The 22,612-nt window shown below is 40.0% G+C and overlaps 1 protein-coding gene across 2 annotated transcripts in view; it reads left to right on the plus strand.

Moving 5' to 3' along the window:
- GPC6 (glypican 6) overlaps window positions 1-22,612 on the plus strand; it is a 1,231,564-nt gene that overhangs the window by 1,120,329 nt on the left and 88,623 nt on the right. For both annotated transcript variants that reach the window (NM_001081730.2, XM_059892082.1), the window contains exon 6: window positions 13,312-13,455. In NM_001081730.2, coding sequence (NP_001075199.2) covers window positions 13,312-13,455 — 144 coding nt within the window. The remainder of the gene's footprint in view (window positions 1-13,311; window positions 13,456-22,612) is intronic.

Below are 22,612 nucleotides of genomic sequence, written 5' to 3' on the forward strand. Positions count from 1 at the left end.
TGTTCCTTTCCTGTTTGTAGCATGACTGGATAACAGAGCTATGTTATTTAAATGCTAGATACAGGGTGTCGGGGGGAGGGGGAGATATCATTTTTATAAAGTAAAATGAAGATTTGGAAAAAAAAATGCATATAATTCATTTGTAGTAAATGCATCCAAAGCAAACTACTTTTAACTTTCTTTCCACGAAAGGTGTTTGGAAAAAAAAAAAAAAAGATGTTTCTTCTCCTTTTGATGATAAAGGGAAACTTGTGACTATCTCTAACCTTTAGAGATTCATCTTAAAATTTTCTTTCCCTTTAACTTCAGGGCAAAAGATGAGAAGATTACATTTAACGAAGTCTACTCCAGAGTAGGTGATTGAAACTCACGCAGTTTTTAACACTGGATGTGTTCTTAGAGCAAGATGGCCTCTTGCTTTACTGAAAGACAATCTTCTTCCAGCCTCCTCTGCCTTTAAAGAGGAGAAACTGCTTCCTTAGAACCATGCTTTCCATGGGCAGCAGATTACTGCATTAGAGGAATTTCAGTTGGCTCTGCCCCGTTCCACAGATACACAGTTATCCTCAGCTCTTAGCACTTTCCTTCTGCTGCTGCTGCTAAGTCCCTGGGATTCTCCAGGCAAGAACACTGGAGTGGGTTGCCATTTCCTTCTCCAATGCATGAAAGTGAAAAGTCAAAGTGAAGTCGCTTAGTCATGTCCAAAACTCTAGCGACCCCATGGACTGCAGCCTACCAGGCTCCTCTGTCCATGGAATTTTCTAGGCAAAAGTACTGGAGTGGGGTGCCATTGCCTTCTCCGACTTTCCTTCAACTCGGGGCTATGTAGTCTGGTTTGATCTTGATAGAATCATTGCCTCAGCCAGTCCGTGATTAAACGTGTAAAAGAGCTGCCTCTGTGAGGTTATAGCAACTTGTTCTGCCAGAAAACTTGGAACTATATATGGCTTTCTGTAGGTCTTTTTCTTCTAACACATTTTATACCTCTTTTTTAATTCACCTCCTAATTGTCCCAGCATGTGTGAGTGCTAAGTCACTTCAGTCATGTCCCACACTTTACGATCCTATGGACCATAGCCCACCTGGCTCCTCTATCCACAGGATTCTCCAGGCAAGAATACCTGAGTGGGTTGCTGTGCTCTCCTCCAGGGGATCTTCCCAACCCAGGGATCGAACCCACGTCTCTTATGTCTCCTGCATTGGCAGGCGGGTTATTTACCACTAGTGCCACCTGGAAAGCCCTTATTGTCCCAGAGTGTGGGTTAGTCACTCAGTTGTGTCTGACTCTTTGTGACCCCATGGACTAGAGCCTGCCAGGCTCCTCTGTCCATGGGATTCTCCAGGCAAGAATACTGGAATGTGTTGCCATTCCCTTCTCCAGTTATCTTCCTGACCCAGCGATCGAACCCAGGTCTCCTGCATTGCAGGCAGACTCTTTACCATCTGAGCCACCAGGGAAACCCCCTATTATCCCAGACTTTATCTCAAATATCAGTCAGATAGCTGATCATTTCTGTATTAATACATATAATCTATAAATGACACACAGTTTTTTTTTTTTTTTAAATCATGGGGTTCTCATGGGTGGCTAACAGAATTCTTAAAATTTGAAACATCCTGGACACAGTTTCCTGGGTTGGCTACAGCGGCAACTGTAGTCTCTGTAGCCGGCTGTAGGAATTTTCATCCCAAGTCTCCAGCCCAGATTACTCTCCTGATTACACCTGTTTATCCAGCTGTCTGCTGCACACTGTCACCCACAACCTCAAACACACATGTCTAAGACCCAGCTCATTGTCCCCCCATGATCCCGTCCCTCTGTGGGGTTTCCATCCCAGAAAATGCCCCCTCTCCCATTCCTATGTCCTACCTAGCCAGACCCTGAGCGACTCCTCAACTCCCCATCCCCCTTCACCCTCACAGTCAATCCATAATGAAACTCCCTTGAAACCCTCTAAATAGCCATTCCAAATATCTTTTGAATCCATCCACAGCAGCTCCCCTAATTTTATCATCTCACACACAGATTATAGTCTCCTAATTAATTCTCTGCCTCTGGCTTTTCCACACTCCAATCCATTCCCCACGCTGTAGCCAGAAGAGATGCTGAAAATGCAAATGTGATCACATTACTCCCTTGTTTAATATCTTCCCATGGCTCCCTGTTGCCATTCGAATAAAGCCCAGACGTGTTCCAACACCCTGTAGTCCTCAGCCTGCCCCTCTCTCTGGGTCCACCCTCACCACGCGTCCCACCTTAAATTACTGAGCACCGATTATCTGCCAAGCACAGCGCTAGACGCTGTGGATGTGATAATGAATACGATTAACACCAGAACCTGAGTCCTAATAGAAGCCTTAGTCTAGTAGGTAAGAGAACCTCTATGTGCACCAGATGTAGAAAATGGCCTGGGCTCTGTTGCTCGGGTTCAGCAGCCTCTCTCATCTCTAAGCTTTGGTCTATGCTGTTCCTCATCCTGGAGCATTCTTTCTAGCCCTCTCCATTCTCCCACCCCAAATATGCGGCATTCACCAGGCATATATTCCAACTATTTCTTCACTTCCCTGGCAAGATTCAGCGGTATACTGGGAAGTGTTTGCACAACAAATTTCTGTGCAGAAAACATGCTTGTTGAGAGTGTTTGCCAGTTCCTGAGGGTGTAAATTTCAAGCTACTAACATGATGTCAACTGAACACAGAGTTGCACACCACAGTGGAATGTTTCCTCCTTGCAGATACACTTGGCGTACAAAACCGTGAGAGCACAGATAATGGTAAAATAGCTACGAAGTAATGCTTTCTGGTGGCTCAGACGATAAAGACTCTGGCGGCAATGCAGGAGACTCAGGTTCGATCTCTGGGTCGGGAAGATCCCCTGGAGGAGGGCATGACAACCCAACACAAGTATTCTTGCCTGGAGAGTCCAAAGGACAGAGGAGCCTGGCGAGCTACAGTCTGTGGGTTCACTAAGAGTCAGATACAACTGAGCATCTAACACAAATGCTTTTTGAGTATGCATTGCCTTTGTTTTAATATAATTTATATCATTTTAAGTTTATACAATTTAACATCATAATCACTCTATTTAATGACTGGATTGCAAAATTCCTAAAAATTTTAACTAGTGGTCTTGTGAGCCAGCAAGAGCCTGTTCCAGCACATCACTGCTCTCCTAGCATGCTTTCTCGGACTCCCTGGTCCTGGTTTAGCTGCCTCTTGTGGGTGTTCCCATTGCATTTATTACATTCTACTGTAATTACCAGATTCCTTGTCAGAACCCTCATAATATCAGGGATGTGTCCAGTTGGCACATCCCTAGCACCTAAGTGTGGCCTTCATGACACTCTATGAATATTTGTTGAATGGTAGTTTGAATGAATGATAAACAGCCTGGTTATTGACATATACACACTTATCCAAATTCTGCAAAGTGATTTTAAATAATTGCTGTAAACCTTATAAGCAAAGAATATATGAAATAATCATTTAGCAAATCCAACAGAGTTCATTTTTTTTTCTCCCTGTATTCAAAATACGCTTTGTTAAGGTCCTTGTCACTCCTCCCTATTCACCATGTGGGAGGAAATAGCAAGGTGTTCTGTTGTTGAAGGAATGCAAATCTTCCAGGGGAAAAAAAAATTATCTTCCCCGGCAAATGGAACGAATTTGCTTTTATTGAAGAAACGATTTTAAGAGGTATGCAACCCATCTGACAGATATTCTGCAAGCAAGCTGCGTAAGCATCAGAAGTAAATGTTTAAAACCTTGAAACTGACATGATCGCTGGCTTTTGAAAATCGAAGCCAATGAATGAAAAGCAGCCAAAACTGAAATTGATGACTTGACTTGATTCAGTCCAACCCAGAGTTGTCTACACAGAATCCTGAACCCATGCAGGGACTTTGAGTTTGCCAGAGATCTTGGCCAAGCGACCACTGTAATCAATCTTTAAGGAAAGAAAAGCATGAATCAGAGACTAGAGGACAAAAAAGAGGAAGAGAAGGAGAGAAGAAGTAGGGGGAGCAGAGAGGGGAGAGGAAAGAAGAGAGAGAATGTTTGGAGTCATAGGCTGAAAGCCTATTTTCTGGAAAGACAATCCATCACTAAAATTGGCACACTAATAAAAGTAGAAAAACAAAAATTTTTTTTAAATGCTGATTTTTTAAAATGTTTATATGATGAATATACTGATTTTATATCTTTAAAAAGTCATTTTGAACAAGTTTTAAGTTTATATTCAGGAAAGCATTTCTTAGAATATTAGCATATTGTTGTGAGGAACCAGAAAAAAAGAGTGCAAAAATGAGAGTCCAGGTGTCATTTTAATTTCATATCACAGTGATAATGGAGCTCTCCTTGCTACTACTAATGAAATGGCTTTTTAAAAATATTTTAACTTACATCTATTGACTGATGACCTGTGGACGTCCCCTCGAAACCCATTTCAGTCTTCACGTTTCACTTGTACTTTGAGAAAGAGCCCCCAGCTCTGAGCTGAGCCTAGACAATTAGTAACAGGGCTGTGATACGACTGTGTACAGGCACTGCTGTGTATGGCTTTCATAGGATAGGGAAGCAGCCACTGCCTGAGATGTGAGCCCAGTTCTTGCCAGAAGACTTGCTCTCAGCTCGAACACCAACAGTCAGAGCCAAGCCTATTTTATACACAAAGTCTTCCATTCTCTAATTGTCCCATGAGGCACAGTGAGTATCATCAGATGAAAAAGAAACCAGCTTTTTTTAAACAATAAGGTCTTACCTTATAGTCTGGGAACTGATATCCAATCTCAAGGATAAGCCATCATGGAAAAGAGTATTTTAAAAAAGAATGTATGTGTATAAACCAAGTCACTTTGCAGAACAGCAGAGATTGGCACAGCTACATTTCAGTTTTTAAAAGAAATAAAGAAGAAAAGAAACCAGATTTTTTGGTTCTAGCTATCAGTTTAACCAAGCTGGTCATTTGGTTTTGCTTTAAGTTGGCACAGTAAATGGAGTAAGGAAAATATCTTTTGTAAAATGTGGATGCACCATTCATTGTATTTTCTGAATCCTAAGGAAGAAGGCTTCAACTCTGATTTTGAGATAATTGATTGATGAAATAGTATATGAAAAACATAGGCCTGAACCTGCTCCATCACAGACACTCAATAATATTATTTCTCTTTCCTTTCCTGTCTTCTCTTTCTCATTACAGAAATCTACTTCCTAACTACCTTCAATAAATGTTTGCAAAAGGCAGAGATTATAACTAACATTTTTATTTATTCATAAGCTTTCATTTCTGATTTTTTAAAACACATACTACCTGAACTTCCAGATGTTCAAGCTGGTTTTAGAAAAGGCAGAGGAACCAGAGATCAAGTTGCCAACATCCACTGGATCATCAAAAAAGGAAGAGAGTTCCAGAAAAACATCTATTTCTGCTTTATTGACTATGCTAAAGCCTTTGACTGTGTGGATCACAATAAACTGTGGAAAATTCTGAAAGATATGGGAATACCAGACCACCTGACCTGCCTCTTGAGAAACTTATATGCAGGTCAGGAAGCAACAGTTAGAACTGGACATGGAACAACAGACTGGTTCCAAATAGGAAAAGGAGTACATCAAGGCTGTATATTGTCACCCTGCTTATTTAACTTATATGCAGAGTACCTGATGAGAAACGCTGGGCTGGAAGAAGTACAAGCTGGAATCAAGATTGCTGGGAGAAATATCAATAACTTCAGATATGCAGATGACACCACCCTTATGGCAGAAAGTGAAGAGGAACTAAAAAGCCTGTTGATGAAAGTGAAAGAGGAGAGTGAAAAAGTTGGCTTAAAGCTCAACATTCAGAAAACTAAGACCACGGCATCTGGTCCCATCACTGGTGGGGAAACAGTGGAAACAGTGTCAGACTTTATTTTTGGGGGCTCCAAAATCACTGCAGATGGTGATTGCAGCCATGAAATTAAAAGACGCTTACTCCTTGGAAGAAAAGTTATGACCAACCTAGATAGCATATTGAAAAGCAGAGATATCACTTTGCCAACAAAGGTCCATCTAGTCAAGGCTAAGGTTTTTCCAGTAGTCATGTATGGATGTGAGAGTTGGACTGTGAGGGAAGCTGAGTGCTGAGGAATGCATGCTTTTGAACTGTAGTGTTGGAGAAGACTCTTGAGAGTCCCTTGGACTGCAAAGAGATCTAACCAGTCCATCCTAAAGGAGATCCTTTAGGTCTCCTGGGTGCTCATTGGAAGGAATGATGCTAAAGCTGAAACTCCAGTACTTTGGCCACCTCATGCAAAGAGCTGACTCACTAGAAAAGACTCTGATTCTGGGAGGGATGGGGGGCAGGAGGAGAAGGGGATGACAGAGGATGAGATGGCTGGATGGCATCACCGACTTGATGGATGTGAGTCTGAGTGAACTCCGGGAGTTGGTGATGGACAGGGAGGCCTGGCATGCAAAGAGGTCACAAAGAGTCAGACACGACTGAGTGACTGAACTGAACTGAACTGAACTGAACTGATTGTCCTATTTAATTATAGATTTCCAGGTGGCTCAGTGGTAAAGAATCTGCCTGCCAAGTAGGAGACATGGGTTCTAAGCCTGGCTCAGAAGCCTGGGTCGGAAGATCCCCTGAAGGAAATGGCAACCCACTCCAGTATTCTTACCTGGAGAATTCCATGGTCAGAGGAGCCTGGAACACTACAGTCCTTGGGTCCCAAAAGAATAGGACATGAGTGAGCAGCTGAGTGTGTGTACACTCGTTGTTGTATTTAATTATAGATAACTTCAGTAAAATAATTATACATCACTTTACATCACTGCTTTGGCATCTTTTCTAAGCATTGTATCACTGTATCTTCACAGCAGCCTTCTTCTTTACATCCTGGATCACACAAGTGTAAAAAGGAAGACTGAAACCAGGACTCCGAGCTTTTAGACTCTTATTGGTGACCTTCCTCTTCTACTTGTCTCTCAAGAAAATTGTGACCACATTTGTACAAAATATATGTAGAGTCCATAAAATATGTTAGCTTCTGTTTCCTTGGGAACAAATGGGATAGATTTGAATTCCCCAAGTGGTCATCTAACAAATAGTTCATTCATTAACACTCTAATGTAAATTAGAATCTAATAAGTAAGTAAAGCATCATTTACTCTCAAAACATCAAGTCCAATTAAATCTAGGTAGCATGGACTGTCACCTCTACTAATCTACACAATTAGTTATCTATTTGCAAATTTCAAAATGGTTATGGGAATAGCAACATTCTTCCTACCAGAATAAAAATTCCACTGAGTAGAAACTTAGAAGATAAATTTAAAAAAAAAAAAAAAAAAACTCAGGGACTGCAACAGGGCTGGTGTACAGCTGTTGCTTCTCAGATTGCCAGTAATGAGTTTGGTGAATGTATGACCAACCTGCAGAAGATAAAGGAGACAGAGCAGTATAAAGCTATGGACACTTCTAAAAATACAAACCATGTTGTTATTTTAAAGAAATATGTTAAGATGCTGCAATATCTTAAAGGAAAAATACTTGTACTTAGAGCCCTAAAACAGCCCTCCAACCTGTTCTCACCACACCCCTCTCTCTTGTTTTCCCAAACAATAAAATGCCTCATCTTTCAGCACTTTCTATCTTTAATGTCGACTTCTCTCATCTCAGAATACCAACATACTTCAGAGATGTTATCTTAGTAATCCTCTTAAGAGAGAGGATTCTCAAGCCAGATATCTTCCTGAAATCCACAGGTTTCATGAGTCTGCCTCATGGGAAGGATAATTCCTTTGTACATCTGTAGCATCTGTCTACACTGGGGCTTCCAAATACTTTTCCAAATGATCTAATTTTCCCTTTCAACATCCCTTGGAGGGAGCTAGGCAGGAGATAATAATGATTCTATTTCTTTGAGGAGCAAAGCTAATGATTTGTTCTACAATGAGATGGCTTAGCCTGCAGCCATATCCTCTGGAAATTTCTATCGTGAGGAGAAGAATTTAGTGTCTGAAAACAGTATTTTTTCTCTCAAATTAAAGGTAGTGGAGGGGGGAAATGGCTTCATGAAGACCTCTAGTTAAACGCAGTTACATCTGAATCAATTCTTCTCTTGGCTAATCAGAGCAGACTTCCCAGAGTGTCCCGGTATGTTCCCTGGAACACCTTGTGAGGACTTCCTGGAGAACTCTTGGCCAGATAGTTTTGGAAAACACTACAAATGAGCATCTCCCTTTGGATGAGTCAGAACATGTATTAGCCTGATGAAGCCCTGCTAAGGCACCTCATTTAACATTGACGCATGGAATCCATTGCTTATGTAACAGCTGTTAGCAGCCCAGGAAATAATTTTTTGTGGAAGACATTGAAGAAACATCAGTCCAGACGTTTTTCCCCCTTGAGTCTCCTTATTCAGAAAATGGAACTAGAAAGAACCAATCACAGAATGATATAATTAGCTAATTATTATTGAGTACTTATTTTTCCAGACATTGGCTTCTGTTTTCCTGCCTTAGGTATTATTTCATTTTATCCTCACAGTCTGTCTGTGTGGTAAGTAATAGTATTCCCATTTGTCAGAGGAAGAAACTAAGGTTCAAGGAGGTCCTCTGAATGTTGACTTGACCCTGGGCTGTCTTCAGCCCTTCCTGCCACCTGTCTGGATACCTAGCCTTGGTGAGTACAGCCAGCTTTAGGATTTTAAATACCATCTTTAGGCTAATAACCCAAATCTGCATCTCTAGTTCTGAGCATTCCTTGGGGGGTGACATGATCTACAGACTTTTAACTGAAGACCCTTATCCCCACATTATTCCTCATCTGTTTCTACCCTTATTCAAAATACAAAATACTGGGGCACCCAGAACAAGAATAAGGCTCATTGTTCCTTGGTAGTAATATAGCCCTGAACTTCAGGAGCCATAGAATTTTACCTAGCCTGCTGCTATAGCACACTCAGAAAATTGCCAGAGATAGTCCAAATGTTCTGAATCCCTTTTGTCAACCACCTCATGAAACCTATGTTTTAAAAATATTTGTCTAGCTAACCGATTGCATGTAGTAACAACAAAGTTATTAATTTTCATTTTATATGCCATCTAAGTTATTTGACAGATATATGTTGTTTAAGGTACATTCTCCGCATGAGAATCAAGGTATTTTAAATCATTCTCTAACAAGGACAAGGTGAGCTGATGCTATGATCTCCTTTGTGTGTGTGTGTGTGTGTGTGTGTGTGTTTAGGTTTTGTAAATTTCTGAAAAACAGTTCTCCATCCTTAATCTTGGCACTTCCACACTAAAGAATAGCTCTTAAAACAATTCCCTTATTCTAAGGTCCATCTAGTCAAAGCTATGGTTTTTCCAGTATGGATGGATGTGAGAGTTGGACTATAAAGAAAGCTGAGCACCGAAGAATTGATCCTTTAGAACTGTGGTGTTGGAGAAGACTCTTGAGAGTCCCTTGGACTGCAAGGAGATCCAACCAGTCCATCCTAAAGGAAATCAGTCCTGAATATTCATTGGAAGGACTGATGCTGAAGCTGAAACTCCAATACTTTGGCTTTCTGATGCAAAGAACTGACTCCTTGGAAAAGACTCTGATGCTGGGAAAGATTGAAGGCAGGAGGAAAGGGGGACAACAGAGGATGAGATGATTGGATGGCATCACCGACCCAATGGACATGAGTTTGAGCAAGCTCCGGGAGTTGGTGATGGACAGGGAAGCCTGGCGTGCTGCAGTCCATGGGACTGCAAAGACTTGGACACTACTGAGTGACTGAACTGAACTGAAGGGTATACTAGAATCTGCGTTGAAGGCCCTTCACGTTTCATATCTTTACATATTGTGACAGATTTCTACATGGGTCTTCACCTTATTATGGGGTTAGGTGTTGTTTCCATAATGATTAGAAGTCTTTATCTTCTTCAGTTCAGATCACAGATCGTAGACCCAGCAATTTCTGCATTGAAATCATCTTCAAATTCCAAACCTGCTTTATTAACAGAAAGCTACGAACAGAAAACTATATTGACTTACCCACATTCTATTATCATAATTAGCACTTTCAAAAAAAAATCCAAAAAGGGGTAAGGTTTTCTGTTACAATGAAATATCTCCCTTGGGGCACTAATATTCTTCCAGGGCATTTCTTGTTCCTTTGATTTAACTTAAACCAGTGAGCAGGCCTCTTCCCAAGGGCAAATTAAGAAGGTCTGTTAACTCTTTACATGCAGCAGCTTCAAGAAATCTCAGCAAGGCCATTTATATTGTTTTGCCCTAGGCTTTCTACTTTTTAAAAGTCAGCTGTCATTTTCAAAGCGATCCAAAATAGCACACTCAACTGAACCCTGGAGCTTTGGAAATGTTAATGCCCTCCATCAGCCATGACCTTGCTGCTGGGAAGTGATTTAGCACTAGGGAGAAAGGGGCCCACTATCTTTATCACTCCGGTTTACACCATCAGCTTCAGAAACTGTGAGAAAAGAAGAATCAATAGCATGTTAAGACCAGTCTCCAAGAATGCCGAGACAAAGTGCGCCCGCTCTGAAAGTGCTGAGTGGAAGAAGAATTTTTGAATACAACAGAGGGGAAGTCAGCTCTCATGGAACAACTAAATGAATTGTGTCTCAAGTTGGAATTTGTCATTGGGAATGACACCCAGGAGCCCTCTGTGTACTTCAGTGAAATCCCATAAAATGCCTAATGAAAAACTTGTATTTTAGAGTTAAACAACACAGAATCAAATAACAAAACCAGAAGGAACGCATTCTCAACACACCCATGTGCATTAAGAATTGGATGACATAAATAGTCGCGAAGAGCTTACTAAAGAAAGTGTCCAGGGTAGAACCATCTCCTGTGTAGAAAGAAAGGCAAAGTTCAACTTCATCAAAACTTCCTGGAAATGTGACTAGATTTCCTGTAATCCTGGCAAAGGGATTATCTCTGGATAACCAGCAGAGAGTACAAAGCTTCTAAAACTAGCAAAGGAGGTATTCCCACAGCACCCCAAGTGAAATCACTGTGGAAAAGAACTAGCAGCTTGGTCCCTGAGATCATTACAATAGAATGTTTGATTTCCCATGGCAAGCCTAATTGTGACATGAACAGCTGTCAACAACAAAATTAGAAGGATCTGTCATTCTAGGGAATTTATCCACGTTTGCTTGTCCTATTTCTTCACTGTGGCTCAAGAGAGTGTTTTCAAAGAATTCTTCCAGTAAAGGTTTTCATTATTCAAAGGGGAGACACTCAAGTTATTTGGCTTTATATGTTGTAAATGAGGGGCTTCCCAGGTGGCTCAATGGTAAAGAATCCGCCTGCCAATTCAGGAGACTCGAGTTTGAGCCCTGGGTCAGGAAGATCCTCTGGAGAAGGAAATGGCAACCCATTCCAGTATTCTTGCCTGGAGAATCCCATGCACAGAGGAACCTGGCAGGCTATAGTCCATGGGGTTGCAAAGAGTCAGACATAACTGAGCACACAGGCTCGCTATACATGAGATACATTTGTATCAGTAACAAGAATCCCAAACAAATGTTTCTTGAATGACAAATTCAAGGACATGAAAATATCTGGGATGTTTCTTTGATCCAGAAATCATTCCATGTTTAATATAGTCAATTCTCACTGTTTGCACAGTTATGTTCTCTAAGTTACCGCAGACCCTGAATTAGCAAATACTGAACCATTGCTCCTACGAGAAATACAGGGTTAAGTTCCTACAAGCTTTTTTTTTTTTTTTTAATTGGAGTATAGTTGCTTTATAGTGCTTTATAGTGTGTTAATTTCTGTTATATGGCAAAGTAAATCAACTATACATACATGTATATCCCCTCCTTTTTGGATTTCCTTCCCATTTAGGTCACACAGGGCACTGAGTGGAGTTTCTGTTCTACGCAGTAAATTTTCATTAGTTATCTATTTTATACATAGTGCTGTATGTATGTCAATCCCAGAACCCCAATCCATCCCACTCAACCTCTCCTTCAAGCTTTCTGTCACATTTTCACCAAACAGTCAATGCATATAACCTTGTTTCATGTGTCTCTCCTGAGAAACACCTTATTTGATACATATTATTGATTCATTAACATTGAATTCATAGTCAAGTGTACCATAACTCATACCTGAATGAAGTTTATCTAAAACACAGTTTTCTCCATAGGGCATATCATAGCCTTAGGAACTAGACAGAACTTCAATGCTATAGTTGGGGGCTGTTTTAAAAAAGGAAATCACCAAATATTAATAAAGCACACACAAAAATGTGGCATTAAATATATCACCAACGAGATGATTTAAGAGTTTACATTTACAGTTTAAGAGCTGAAACAAGAAGGCAGAGCTTTGCCTTGTTAGACTGCTTCAGCTGGAAAGATGAACTTGGCCTCTCTGCCGATGTCCGCAGACATGTTTGAATTTTTATTTGGGGGGGTTACAAATTAATTTTAATGAGTAAAGTCTTCCCTCACTATCTTCAGGAGATTAGTTCCAGGAGCCCCTGTAGATCTCAAAATCTAATTCAATCTGAGGTTGGTTGAATTTGCAGATTGGAAACCCATGGATGTGGAGAAGTGAAGTGAAAATTGTCTGACTCTTTGCAACCCCATGGACTAAACAGTCCATGGAATTCTCCAGGCCAGATTACTGGAGTGAGTAGCCTTTCCCTTCTCCAGGGGATTTTTCCCAACCCAGGGATCAAACCGAGGTCTCCCACATTGCAGGCAGATTTTTTTCCCAACTGAGCCACAGGGAAGCCCATAGATATGGAGAGGATCAGTTTAAAGTGAAAGTGACTTTCTGTTACCAAGGTTATTCTTCAGAAGACTTGATGGGATTCTGAAAAAGTTGGTTGTAAAAGTCATCTCAGCCTTATATCTGCTCCTGATCTTAATTAGTCAACTGTTTACAACTCAGTCAACTGTTTACAACCCCGTAGACTGTAGCCTGCCAGGCTCCTCTATCCATGGGATTTCCTAGGCAAGAATACTGGAATAGGTTGCCATTCCCTTCTTCAAGGGATATTCCTAACCCAGGGATCAAAACCAGGAGAGGGTCAACTGTCAGCAAATTCACAAAAACAGAATCCATAAGTGATGAGGATTGACTATATATGTTGAAAATGAGAGTCAGGTTATAAGTCAGTCACTCTAATGGGGTAATTCTGTTTTACTGGTGTTTGTATTTGTTTAGGTTTCAGAGTCAGAGTGTTTTTGGAGATAAGAGTTCCATACAAAATGTGGAAGCCAGTGCACTGAATGCTCTAGGAAGAAACTCCTTGTGTAACTTCCTAATCTTTCAATGGTTCTTCCAGGTGTTTCAGGGATGTGGCCAACCCAAACCTGCTCCAGCTCTCAGATCTGCTCGCTCAGCTCCTGAAAATTTTAATACACGATTCAGGCCTTACAATCCTGAGGAAAGACCAACCACTGCTGCGGGCACGAGCTTGGACCGGCTGGTGAGTCCCCCGGATTGATGGTCATCACGGCCACTTTCTGTTACCAAGGTTATTCTTCAGAAGACTTGATGGGATTCTGAAAAAGTTGGTTGTAAAAGTCATCTCAGCCTTATATCTGCTCCTGATCTTAATTAGAATATTGAAAAGTAATGAGATCTTCCTTTTAGGTCAAGAATTAGGTTATTTAAGAAGTCTTATCACTATTAATCCACTCATCCAGTGACCAAATTTTCAACTCCATATTTCTTCTGAAATATTAATTTGAAGACTAAGTTACAATGTCTTCCAGAGATATAATTACAATAGCACATTTCTTATTCATCTACTTTAGTTATTTATTCAATTATGATACAGTGTAACTTTATTATGAATGTTCCTTTTATGTAAAGTTTTCTGCTTGAAAATACCTTGCCAAAAGGCTCCAAATCAATATTACTACTTTTTTTTCTTTTTTGTGTGTCTTTTAAAAGTTGAAATCCTTAGAAATAGTCACTCTTTGATCCATTTAAATGTGTGTCAGGGGACCAAATATCTATCACTGAAGCAATTTACTTGGAGATTACAACCATAAATATAGTAAACATGATTTTTAATGTGTTTCAGATATCAAATTTTGCTACAAAAATGAAAAGCTCATAATTTCCAAGAAATACTGCCCGACTGTTTTCAATACAATTTATAGCACTATAAACAATTTATATACCTGTAATTGTTAGTGCTGTTAATGTTGCTTTGCCAATTATCTTGATGTAAAATTAACAGATAAAAGCCTTAAGGTCATAAACACTTGAACCACATCTGATTATGTCATATAAACTCAGATCTCAAGGGTTTCTGGTTATGAAAATACTTTTATTAGTCACTGTTATAAATTATCATTTTGGTTAATATCCATCTACAGTGTAGAAGCTGTAAGATTAAATTGGTAGCATTTGACCTCATAATAAGTAATCTCAACATTTCTCTCTATAAACATCAAAAGTACTTACAACACAAAGGCCTATCCAGGAAGCGCCAATGTGAAGGGGTAAGTGGAGTCATTAACCACTAAATTATGTCATAAATTTATTACTGTTTATTAGCAAGTAAAACTCCCTCTTCAGTGTAGGTTTTGCAAAAGGGATAATCTGGGTAATTGCTTCACCTTTGTACTTAACCTTAGTTATATCCATTGTCCATTCACAATTTGAGGAAAAGTTTAAAATTAGTCACATTTTTTTCTTTTCAACAAAACGATGGTTTCATTAGATTCCATTGTTTGCATTCTCATTTTATAAATTCATTTATATGCCAAGATCCTTTTAACCAAAGCACAGTTTATGAGTATGGGCTTGACTTCCCCCTGTCTCTCTTTCCTTCTTTTTTTTCTTTCCTATTTCAGTTGGCTCTGAATAATTATTGAAACAATTCAGGCTTTTCAGAATTTTTATAAACTCTACCTTCAGAACTAGGCACAATGCAAGATTACTAAGTTTTGGAGATCAGCGGTACAACCATCGTGCTAGAGATAACAGTACTGTATTGGTTAAGAGGCTAGATCTCAGGTTAAATGTTCTTACCACAGGAAAATAAAATTGGAAAACAAATGGAGTGCATTATCCACTTAGTTAAAACTGCATTGATTTTGAACAATATAATGACATCTATGACTACTAATTAATTTTTTTGCCTTTGAAACAGAAGCACAGTCTTCTCTCCTCACAGGAAAGATACACACACACACACACACACACACACACACACACACACATTCAAACAGAGTAAGTAGAGCGAGAAAAATACTTTTCCCAAGGCAACAGTATTTATACAATTCCGTACAGCTTGAATAAAACATCAACACTTTGAGAATTTCATACAATGTCTAAAATCTAGTAGATATGAAAATTGGAATTTGAACCTTTTCTTTTAAAAAGGAACTTCACTGGTAATCCCCAAAATGCCCCAAATATAAGAGTCTTGAGAAGTCCTGGAAAATAGCAAACTGATTTAGGATCTTCTATTTTATGCACCCCTAAAGTATATTTAATCATTTTTTAAAAGAGTTAGTAATGGTTAATCATATCATGAGGAAAAAACAGAGACTAAACTCAAGAGATACTCCCCTGGAGAAGGGAACGGCTACCCACTCCAGTATTCTGGCCTGAAGAATTCCATGGACAGAGCAGTTCATGAGGTCGCAAAGAGTCGGACACGACTGAGCGACTGACACTTTCACTTTTAAACTCAAAGTACATAAGGACCAGAGTCAGTGTATATGAATTCAAATCAATAAGCCAATTTTATTCTAAAATACTCTCCAGCGGCATGTAGTACTTACTTCATCAGAGGTGTAGCTCCAGGCTCTATAAGGGAGAATGACAGTTTTATTAATTTCTTATTCAATTAAATTCTGATTCCTTCCCAGATTGTACGAATCAGCAATTTGTAATTCACAGCCAGTCATAAACCAACCTGGAGCTACTTTTCCACCCCTAAGGCCAAGGGACTGCTTCCATGTCAACAGGAGCTAGACAAGGTTATTCTTGGGAAACACAAGCTAGCTCCAAAGCTAACATCAGAATCTCCTTTTGCAGCCACTGTTTCCTCCAAAGCTTGCTTTCTTTTGTGGGTTCAACAGAGCTCTGAATAGCGGAAAGGTTGAAGCAGTTCCCTTGGCCAGACAGTGCTGGGAATCAGTCAGATAAAATCATCTTCAAGATGCATGTGTAGGTGAAGGGTCCTGCTGGGTCTGACATATATTACTGCCTATTTGGAATGTTTATGAACAAATCTCATGTTACCTACTCCTGTTTTAATTTTCTCCTGCAACGATGTTTCCTGGATATTTATAAGAAGCATGTGTCCCCAAAAAGAAGGGTAATTGGAAAAGACTTCCTTTAATTTCTCTCAGTGTTTCAGCCCAGCACATGCTTCAAAAGGACAACATCTCAAAGACCATCCCAATCACCCCGCCCCTTTTGCCAAAGTGAAAATGACTTAACTGTAAAACTGTTGGAGAATCGCTTCTTACTACAATTTAAAATTAGTACCTGGGGCATTAACTTTGGGTTTCCATTGGTAAATGTTCATATACCAGCTATTATAAAGCTATTTTTTATGTGAAGTGGTAGTTATGGGGATTGTTTTTAGAAGTAAATCTCCTAATCCCCAACTGGGTAAACTGCTGCTAAATCTTATATAAAATAATTGAAAACAAAACTCTCTCTTTAAAATAGATCAGTAGCATCATTTAGTCTCTTCTTACCTTTATAAAGCAGTCAATTCTTTTATATCATTAGAAAACCCTCCATATGTTCCTCCAAATTTATACTGGCAAAAAAAAAAAAAATTGTTTAGGTATAGCTTTCAGACATGCTATTGTAAAGTAATTTTTATCATCCCATAATGAATGAATATCCTTATATAAATTCCACTGCTGATGGAAAGCTGACTCATCAGAAAATACTACAGTCCTTCCTGCTATGGTTTGTTGAAGATAAAAATACCATCAACTAATCTGATCAACAAACTGGTCCCGTTATCATGTGTCTCTTCCCTATCACCCACACTCACTCTAGTAGTCCTTCTGTCCCAGCCCACTGTTACAGATTTTCAATTAAACAGACCAGGGGTGTTTATTTGAAATCAGGAAGAGACTGATTCTCTTTCTCTTTTTTCTTAAATTTACATCCTGTGAATTCTCTTAATTATTTAACATAAAATAATTATTTCTTTAAAGAAAATTTCACTCAACCGTCACTGAAAGTACAGAGTGTAAAAATAAATCAGCTTAATTTTAAGATCTGCCCATAGCGTGGTGTTTCAGGTCATCCTCTGTTAAGGATGGTTAGTTGTACAGCTCAGAATATTATTGCACAACATGCTATACAACTCCTGGACACGCTTGGGCAGAAAATGTCAGTTATTTTACTCCAGCTGATTTGTTAGAGCAAAAGCAATAATACAGTAAAGTGTGTGTCTTAGAGGAATACGTTTTATTAAAGTAGATTAAAAAAAAAAAAAACTGGACTTGGAAGTTAATTCAATCAAGTTGGCAATGAGTTAGACCAATGGGTCTCCAGTAAGTATTCAACATCATGCCATGTGTGCAGGTTCTCAAATATTCTGCTTGTCATTCTGAGGGAATTGGGAGCGGTGGTGGGTGGAATGCCAGTCTGCAAAGCTAAACGTTATACCTGTGCTGTACTATTATGTATAGAATAATCTCTCTTTCTTTTTCCTTTGAATTTGTTTTCCTCTTGCTTCCCAGAGGATTGTGTGGAGGACAATGCAACATAGTGTAAGCTTTGGTCTTCTTATTCTTCTTCTCATCCCCATTTGTCTCTGTACGGTCGTTCCAGGGAGCTTCTGATAAATCCCACCTCCACTTCCTCTTTCCAAATTGTCCAGAGAGCGAACATTGAACACTGTATGTGACCAGTGGGTTTAGGAATGTCCTCTCAGCTTGGTATTTATGGTTTAACGACATTTTTGGTATTCTTTCTCAATGGCAAGGTTTTCAGTCTCAGCTTTGTGGAAGACTAGCTCATTTGGTGGCTGATTTAAATTCTGTCCCTACATTCAGAGTATGTGTAGCCTGCCTGAAAAACTCTCTCTTCCCTGATAGAATATATTGGCTTTTTTCTTCTTGTGCTGAGCAAATAATTACCTCCCTAATAATAACAACAAACCAATATCAACTCTCATGCATAAGGAGCTAATTTTTCCATTAGCTGGGAACATAGAGAATTTAGAGGGGTAAGGAATATTTGTGATACAGCTTGTTTATTTTTTTCTCCTACTCAAATTTACTGATGTGTTTTAGTGCATTTAGGGAGAGACCAATGGGTATTTATTGTGACAGAGCAATTTGTATTGGAGATGCGGACAGGCACAGGTTATCCTACCTGACTTTCCGTATTAATCATAATAATCAAACAGTTATATGATCCAGTGGTTTTCATAATACCACTCCATGCTGGTCCTACCATTTCAGAAAGACCTGAGCCCTCATTAGCATTATGGACCTGTACGAGAAGATGCCTCTCCCCTGATGAACTCATTTATTCATGCAATACACCTGTGTGATGATGCTACACACCTGCCTGACCCTCAATTCAGGCAGTGGCAACACTATGTCTACATTTCCTCCTTTCAAATTCATGTGCTTAAAAGAAAATGTCCTCTGAGTAGTATCCCTATTCATCATTCCAGGTCTTGGAGCCCAGGGCAGTTTGGATAAGGGAAAAAAGGTTAGAGGTAAATCTGAAAGTTTAAAGGTAAATCTGAAGGAAGGTACTCCTTCCAGGAGTACTCTGGAAGGGAAGATTTTGAGGAAGGAACAGGAAAGACAGATAGCGTAAGGTCTCCTGGTGCTAAATGGAAAGTGGGAGAAGAAGCATCAGTGGTGGAATAAGTCAGGGTTCTATCACTTTGGTCCACTTGATAAAACTCAGCTGGCTCCAGTTGACAGAGCGTGCCAACCAAGCCTCAGCAGCATTCTCTTGGTATCTCCAGATTGTCTGGCAGTTGACCTAGTCCAACCTCCTTATCTGATGGTTCTCATGACCCTCATGGTTTCCCCCAAGAAGAATAATGTCCTTAAACATATTGGAAAGAAGGTAAATCATAATATCATCTCCACCCACTCCCCAGCTGTGCTGGACTTCTCTGCTTGTCTCCTATAATCCTCTTTAGCTAGGCTCCCCAAAATCAGATGTCTATTATTGGATATGTTTCTTCCAAAAACACAATGCAGTTCCTGAAATGTATGAGACTGCCACGGGTGTTAATATTAATAGGGATAAATTTAAGTACTTAGCAAATATCACCAAGTCCTGGGAACCCAAACACTTTTCTTATGGTTTGGAAGCAAAATGCACAAAGCAATTCACATTCTGGCTGCTGTTTCCTGCCTGATGGTTAATCCCAGTTTCGGAATAAAATGCTGGTCATAAAAATGTTCTTCCATGCCTCTTTGGGACCATTTTGGTGTGATTTAGGAAGTCTTGGTTGTAAGGATGAGGGAAACTGTCTGTTGTTCATTTTAAATTGCCATGGCATTTCATTGTCACCTCAAAGGATTCTGCATCCGGCTAATCCACTCTTTTGCATTTCAAAAGGATGTCAGGCTGTGTTTAAGAAACTGCTTTATTATCTAGAGCCTCAGCCGCTGTCTTTAGGTGAAACTGATATTTTCCATCTTCCACCTCGGCAACGAGACACAGACACATGCGGAGACACACACACACCCCCTCAGTCTTTGCTTGGCCCAAACAGGAGAAGCTAAAACCTCAGTAACAACAGTAAACCAGATTCTGCACTTTAATTAGTTTTCTAAAGATAAATGGGTCAAGGCCAGATTGGCTTTCAGTCTTTGCTGCAGCTGAATAAATTATGCCCCATTCACCCCAGCAAACAAACAGCTACTGCTCAACTCCGTTCAGACTGTGAACTGCTCAGTCCTGCCTGAACTTGCTGGATCTGTTGGCTGCAAACCCCCCACTGAGACACCCTAGTTTCCTTTTCAATGAACCCTTGGCAGTCATAGCAGCAAAATACAGCGAGCTTTCAAAGCAGGGAGAAAATACAAAACATTAAAGCCAAGCCACCCAACTTATTCGGTCTTCATTTCTGCCCTTCTCTGGGCAACACTAGCAGCATGTCATGGTCGGGGAGGCCTCCCAATACAGTCTTTGTTCCATTTAGAGGCTTGTGGTTGATGAAGCCCAAGTGGAGAATGTCATCAGATGCACACGTAAAATGATGGCTTATCTCAGGGATATTCAGCATCTTCCATGGGCTTGGAGGAAGCACACATCTGATTCAATGATATGCACTGTTGGAAACCTGGATGGAATGCCTGCCCCTTCTGTGGAATTTTCAGCCCACACCCAATGGACAGTGGACTGTTTTTACGTCCTTGGGAACCTCTTCTTTCAGGAATGTGGAAGAACAGAGAAAATAGGAGAATCAGAGACCTTTCTTTCAGCTCAGGCAAGGCTGTGTTTAATTGCATCAGGCTGTATGCCGTGGGGAGAAACGTCCACTCCGCTGGCTACGTTAGTCCCTGAGAGATATCAAAGCCCATTCTGCTCCACTGCTTCAAGACACATACAGAGGTTCATGAGGATTCCAGCAATGAAGACAGGCCACACGTTTTAAAGGGGGAAAACTTTTGTACAGCTTGCTTTAGGTACAACTGGTCTGAAATCATTTGGAGGGTAATTTTACCAACAAAACCACTTTCAGCTCTGTTTTTAAACCTTCCTTTGTCCTCAGAAACATTTAAGCAAGAGCTTTGCTGACCTCTATGTCATAAAAATGAAATGTTACACTTTCAGACCCCAAATATGGCTATACAGATTTTATGTCTATTTTATGGTATGTTGATATGCTTATTTTTCCCTTCAGACATGAAGTTTTCTTTCAGAATGCCTGACTTCAGCTAAACCCAAAATGATGCATTCTATGGATATCAATCAATCAATCATGTATTTACTGAGTTCTCCTCTGTGGGGTAGCACTTAGTAAAACTAACTAGCATATACAGTCTCCATCATCACATGTTGTTAGTGCTAGCATCATCAAAAAGGCAGGAGTGACTATTTACAAAATAACATTGTTTATCAAACCAGTTAGACACACCAGGTTTCCTCCAGGGAAATGTATCTAATTCAGAGCGTCATAAAACCTTAGCCTAGAGGAAGTAGGAATTTGATTTTGTAATCTGAGATAGACTACACCAATAAAGAATATGTGGAAGTCATGTTAACAAATAGGGCTTCCCAGGTGGCTCAGTGGTAAAGAATCCAGCTGCCAAGGAGGAGACATGGATTTGATTCCTGGGTCAGGAAGATCCCATGGAGAAGGAAATGGCAACCCACTCCAGCATTCTTGCCTGGAAAATTCCATGGACAGGGGAACCTGGCAGGCTATAGTCCATGGGGTTGCAAAGGGTTGGACACAGCTTGGCAACTAAACAACAAGAGTGTGAACAAATGAATCATCATTGACCATATATGCACATTGAAAATATTAAACAAATGTAACATGTTTGATCTAGGCCATATCTGATAGCTTGTCTTCCTTTCTGAAGCCAGAAGTCTTCGCCCTGTATTTTAAACAAATTAAACAAAAATGTCAGTTCTGAACTGATGGGATGAAAAAGTTCATATCTGCACACTCATTTCCATTACTTGTGCTTTATTCATTTGTGTAATAGGAGAAGGCAATGGCAACCCACTCCAGTACTCTTGCCTGGAAAATCCCATGGATTAAGGACCCAGGTAGGCTGCAGTCCATGGGGTCGCTGAGTGTCGGACACGACTCAGTGACTTCACTTTCACTTTTCACTTTCATGCATTGGAGAAGGAAATGGCAACCCACTCCAGTGTTCTTGCCTGGAGAATCCCAGGGACGGGGGAGCCTGGTGGGCTGCCGTCTATGGGGTCGCACAGAGTCGGACACGACTGAAGTGACTTAGCAGCAGCAGCAGCATCTATGTCATAGGTGTTTTCAGTGACTTGATGATGAAAACCTGAACAGAGAAGTCATGCTAAACTGCCCAAACCATACCATGTAAAATATGTGTTCATGAGCGAGATCAGTGGACATAGCTCTTTCATTAAATTATTGAGCAGCTTATGGAAAGGCTACAGTCATTTTTCTCATAGCTTTCTGAGATATTTGTACCATGACTCCCAGATGTGATGTTCAGGCTTATGAGAGATAGAGCTGAAGAAATGGGATTTTTTCCATAAATACCAGTTTTGATGTATTTGCTGTATAATCAATCAGCTTTTAACTGACTCTGGGGCCTATGGAATACATTTTAAAGCACTGGGAATTTGGCTATTCCCATAACATACTTGGACACTCTTTACTGCCAGCAGTAAACCTCAGGCATAAACATTGTAGAGAAAACCAGATGAAAAGAAACCTGTTTGAGTGAAAATTAACTTCTCTTCGTAAATGCTAAAGGTAGAAACATATCTGCAATACACAATAATTTTATTACTGAAGTTCATTCATGGTCATTATCGTCAAAGTCTCTGACTTCATGGGTATTTTCTTGCATCTAAAAGACTGACCAAGCTATTAGGAAAAAAAAAAGACAGGCTGACAATAAATGAATGAACCAGCAGCTGTAGCAGCACCACTTATATTGCTGGCTAGC

This window comes from Bos taurus, chromosome 12 (genome assembly GCF_002263795.3).
Source record: "Bos taurus isolate L1 Dominette 01449 registration number 42190680 breed Hereford chromosome 12, ARS-UCD2.0, whole genome shotgun sequence".
NCBI classification, from domain to species: Eukaryota; Metazoa; Chordata; class Mammalia; order Artiodactyla; family Bovidae; genus Bos; species Bos taurus.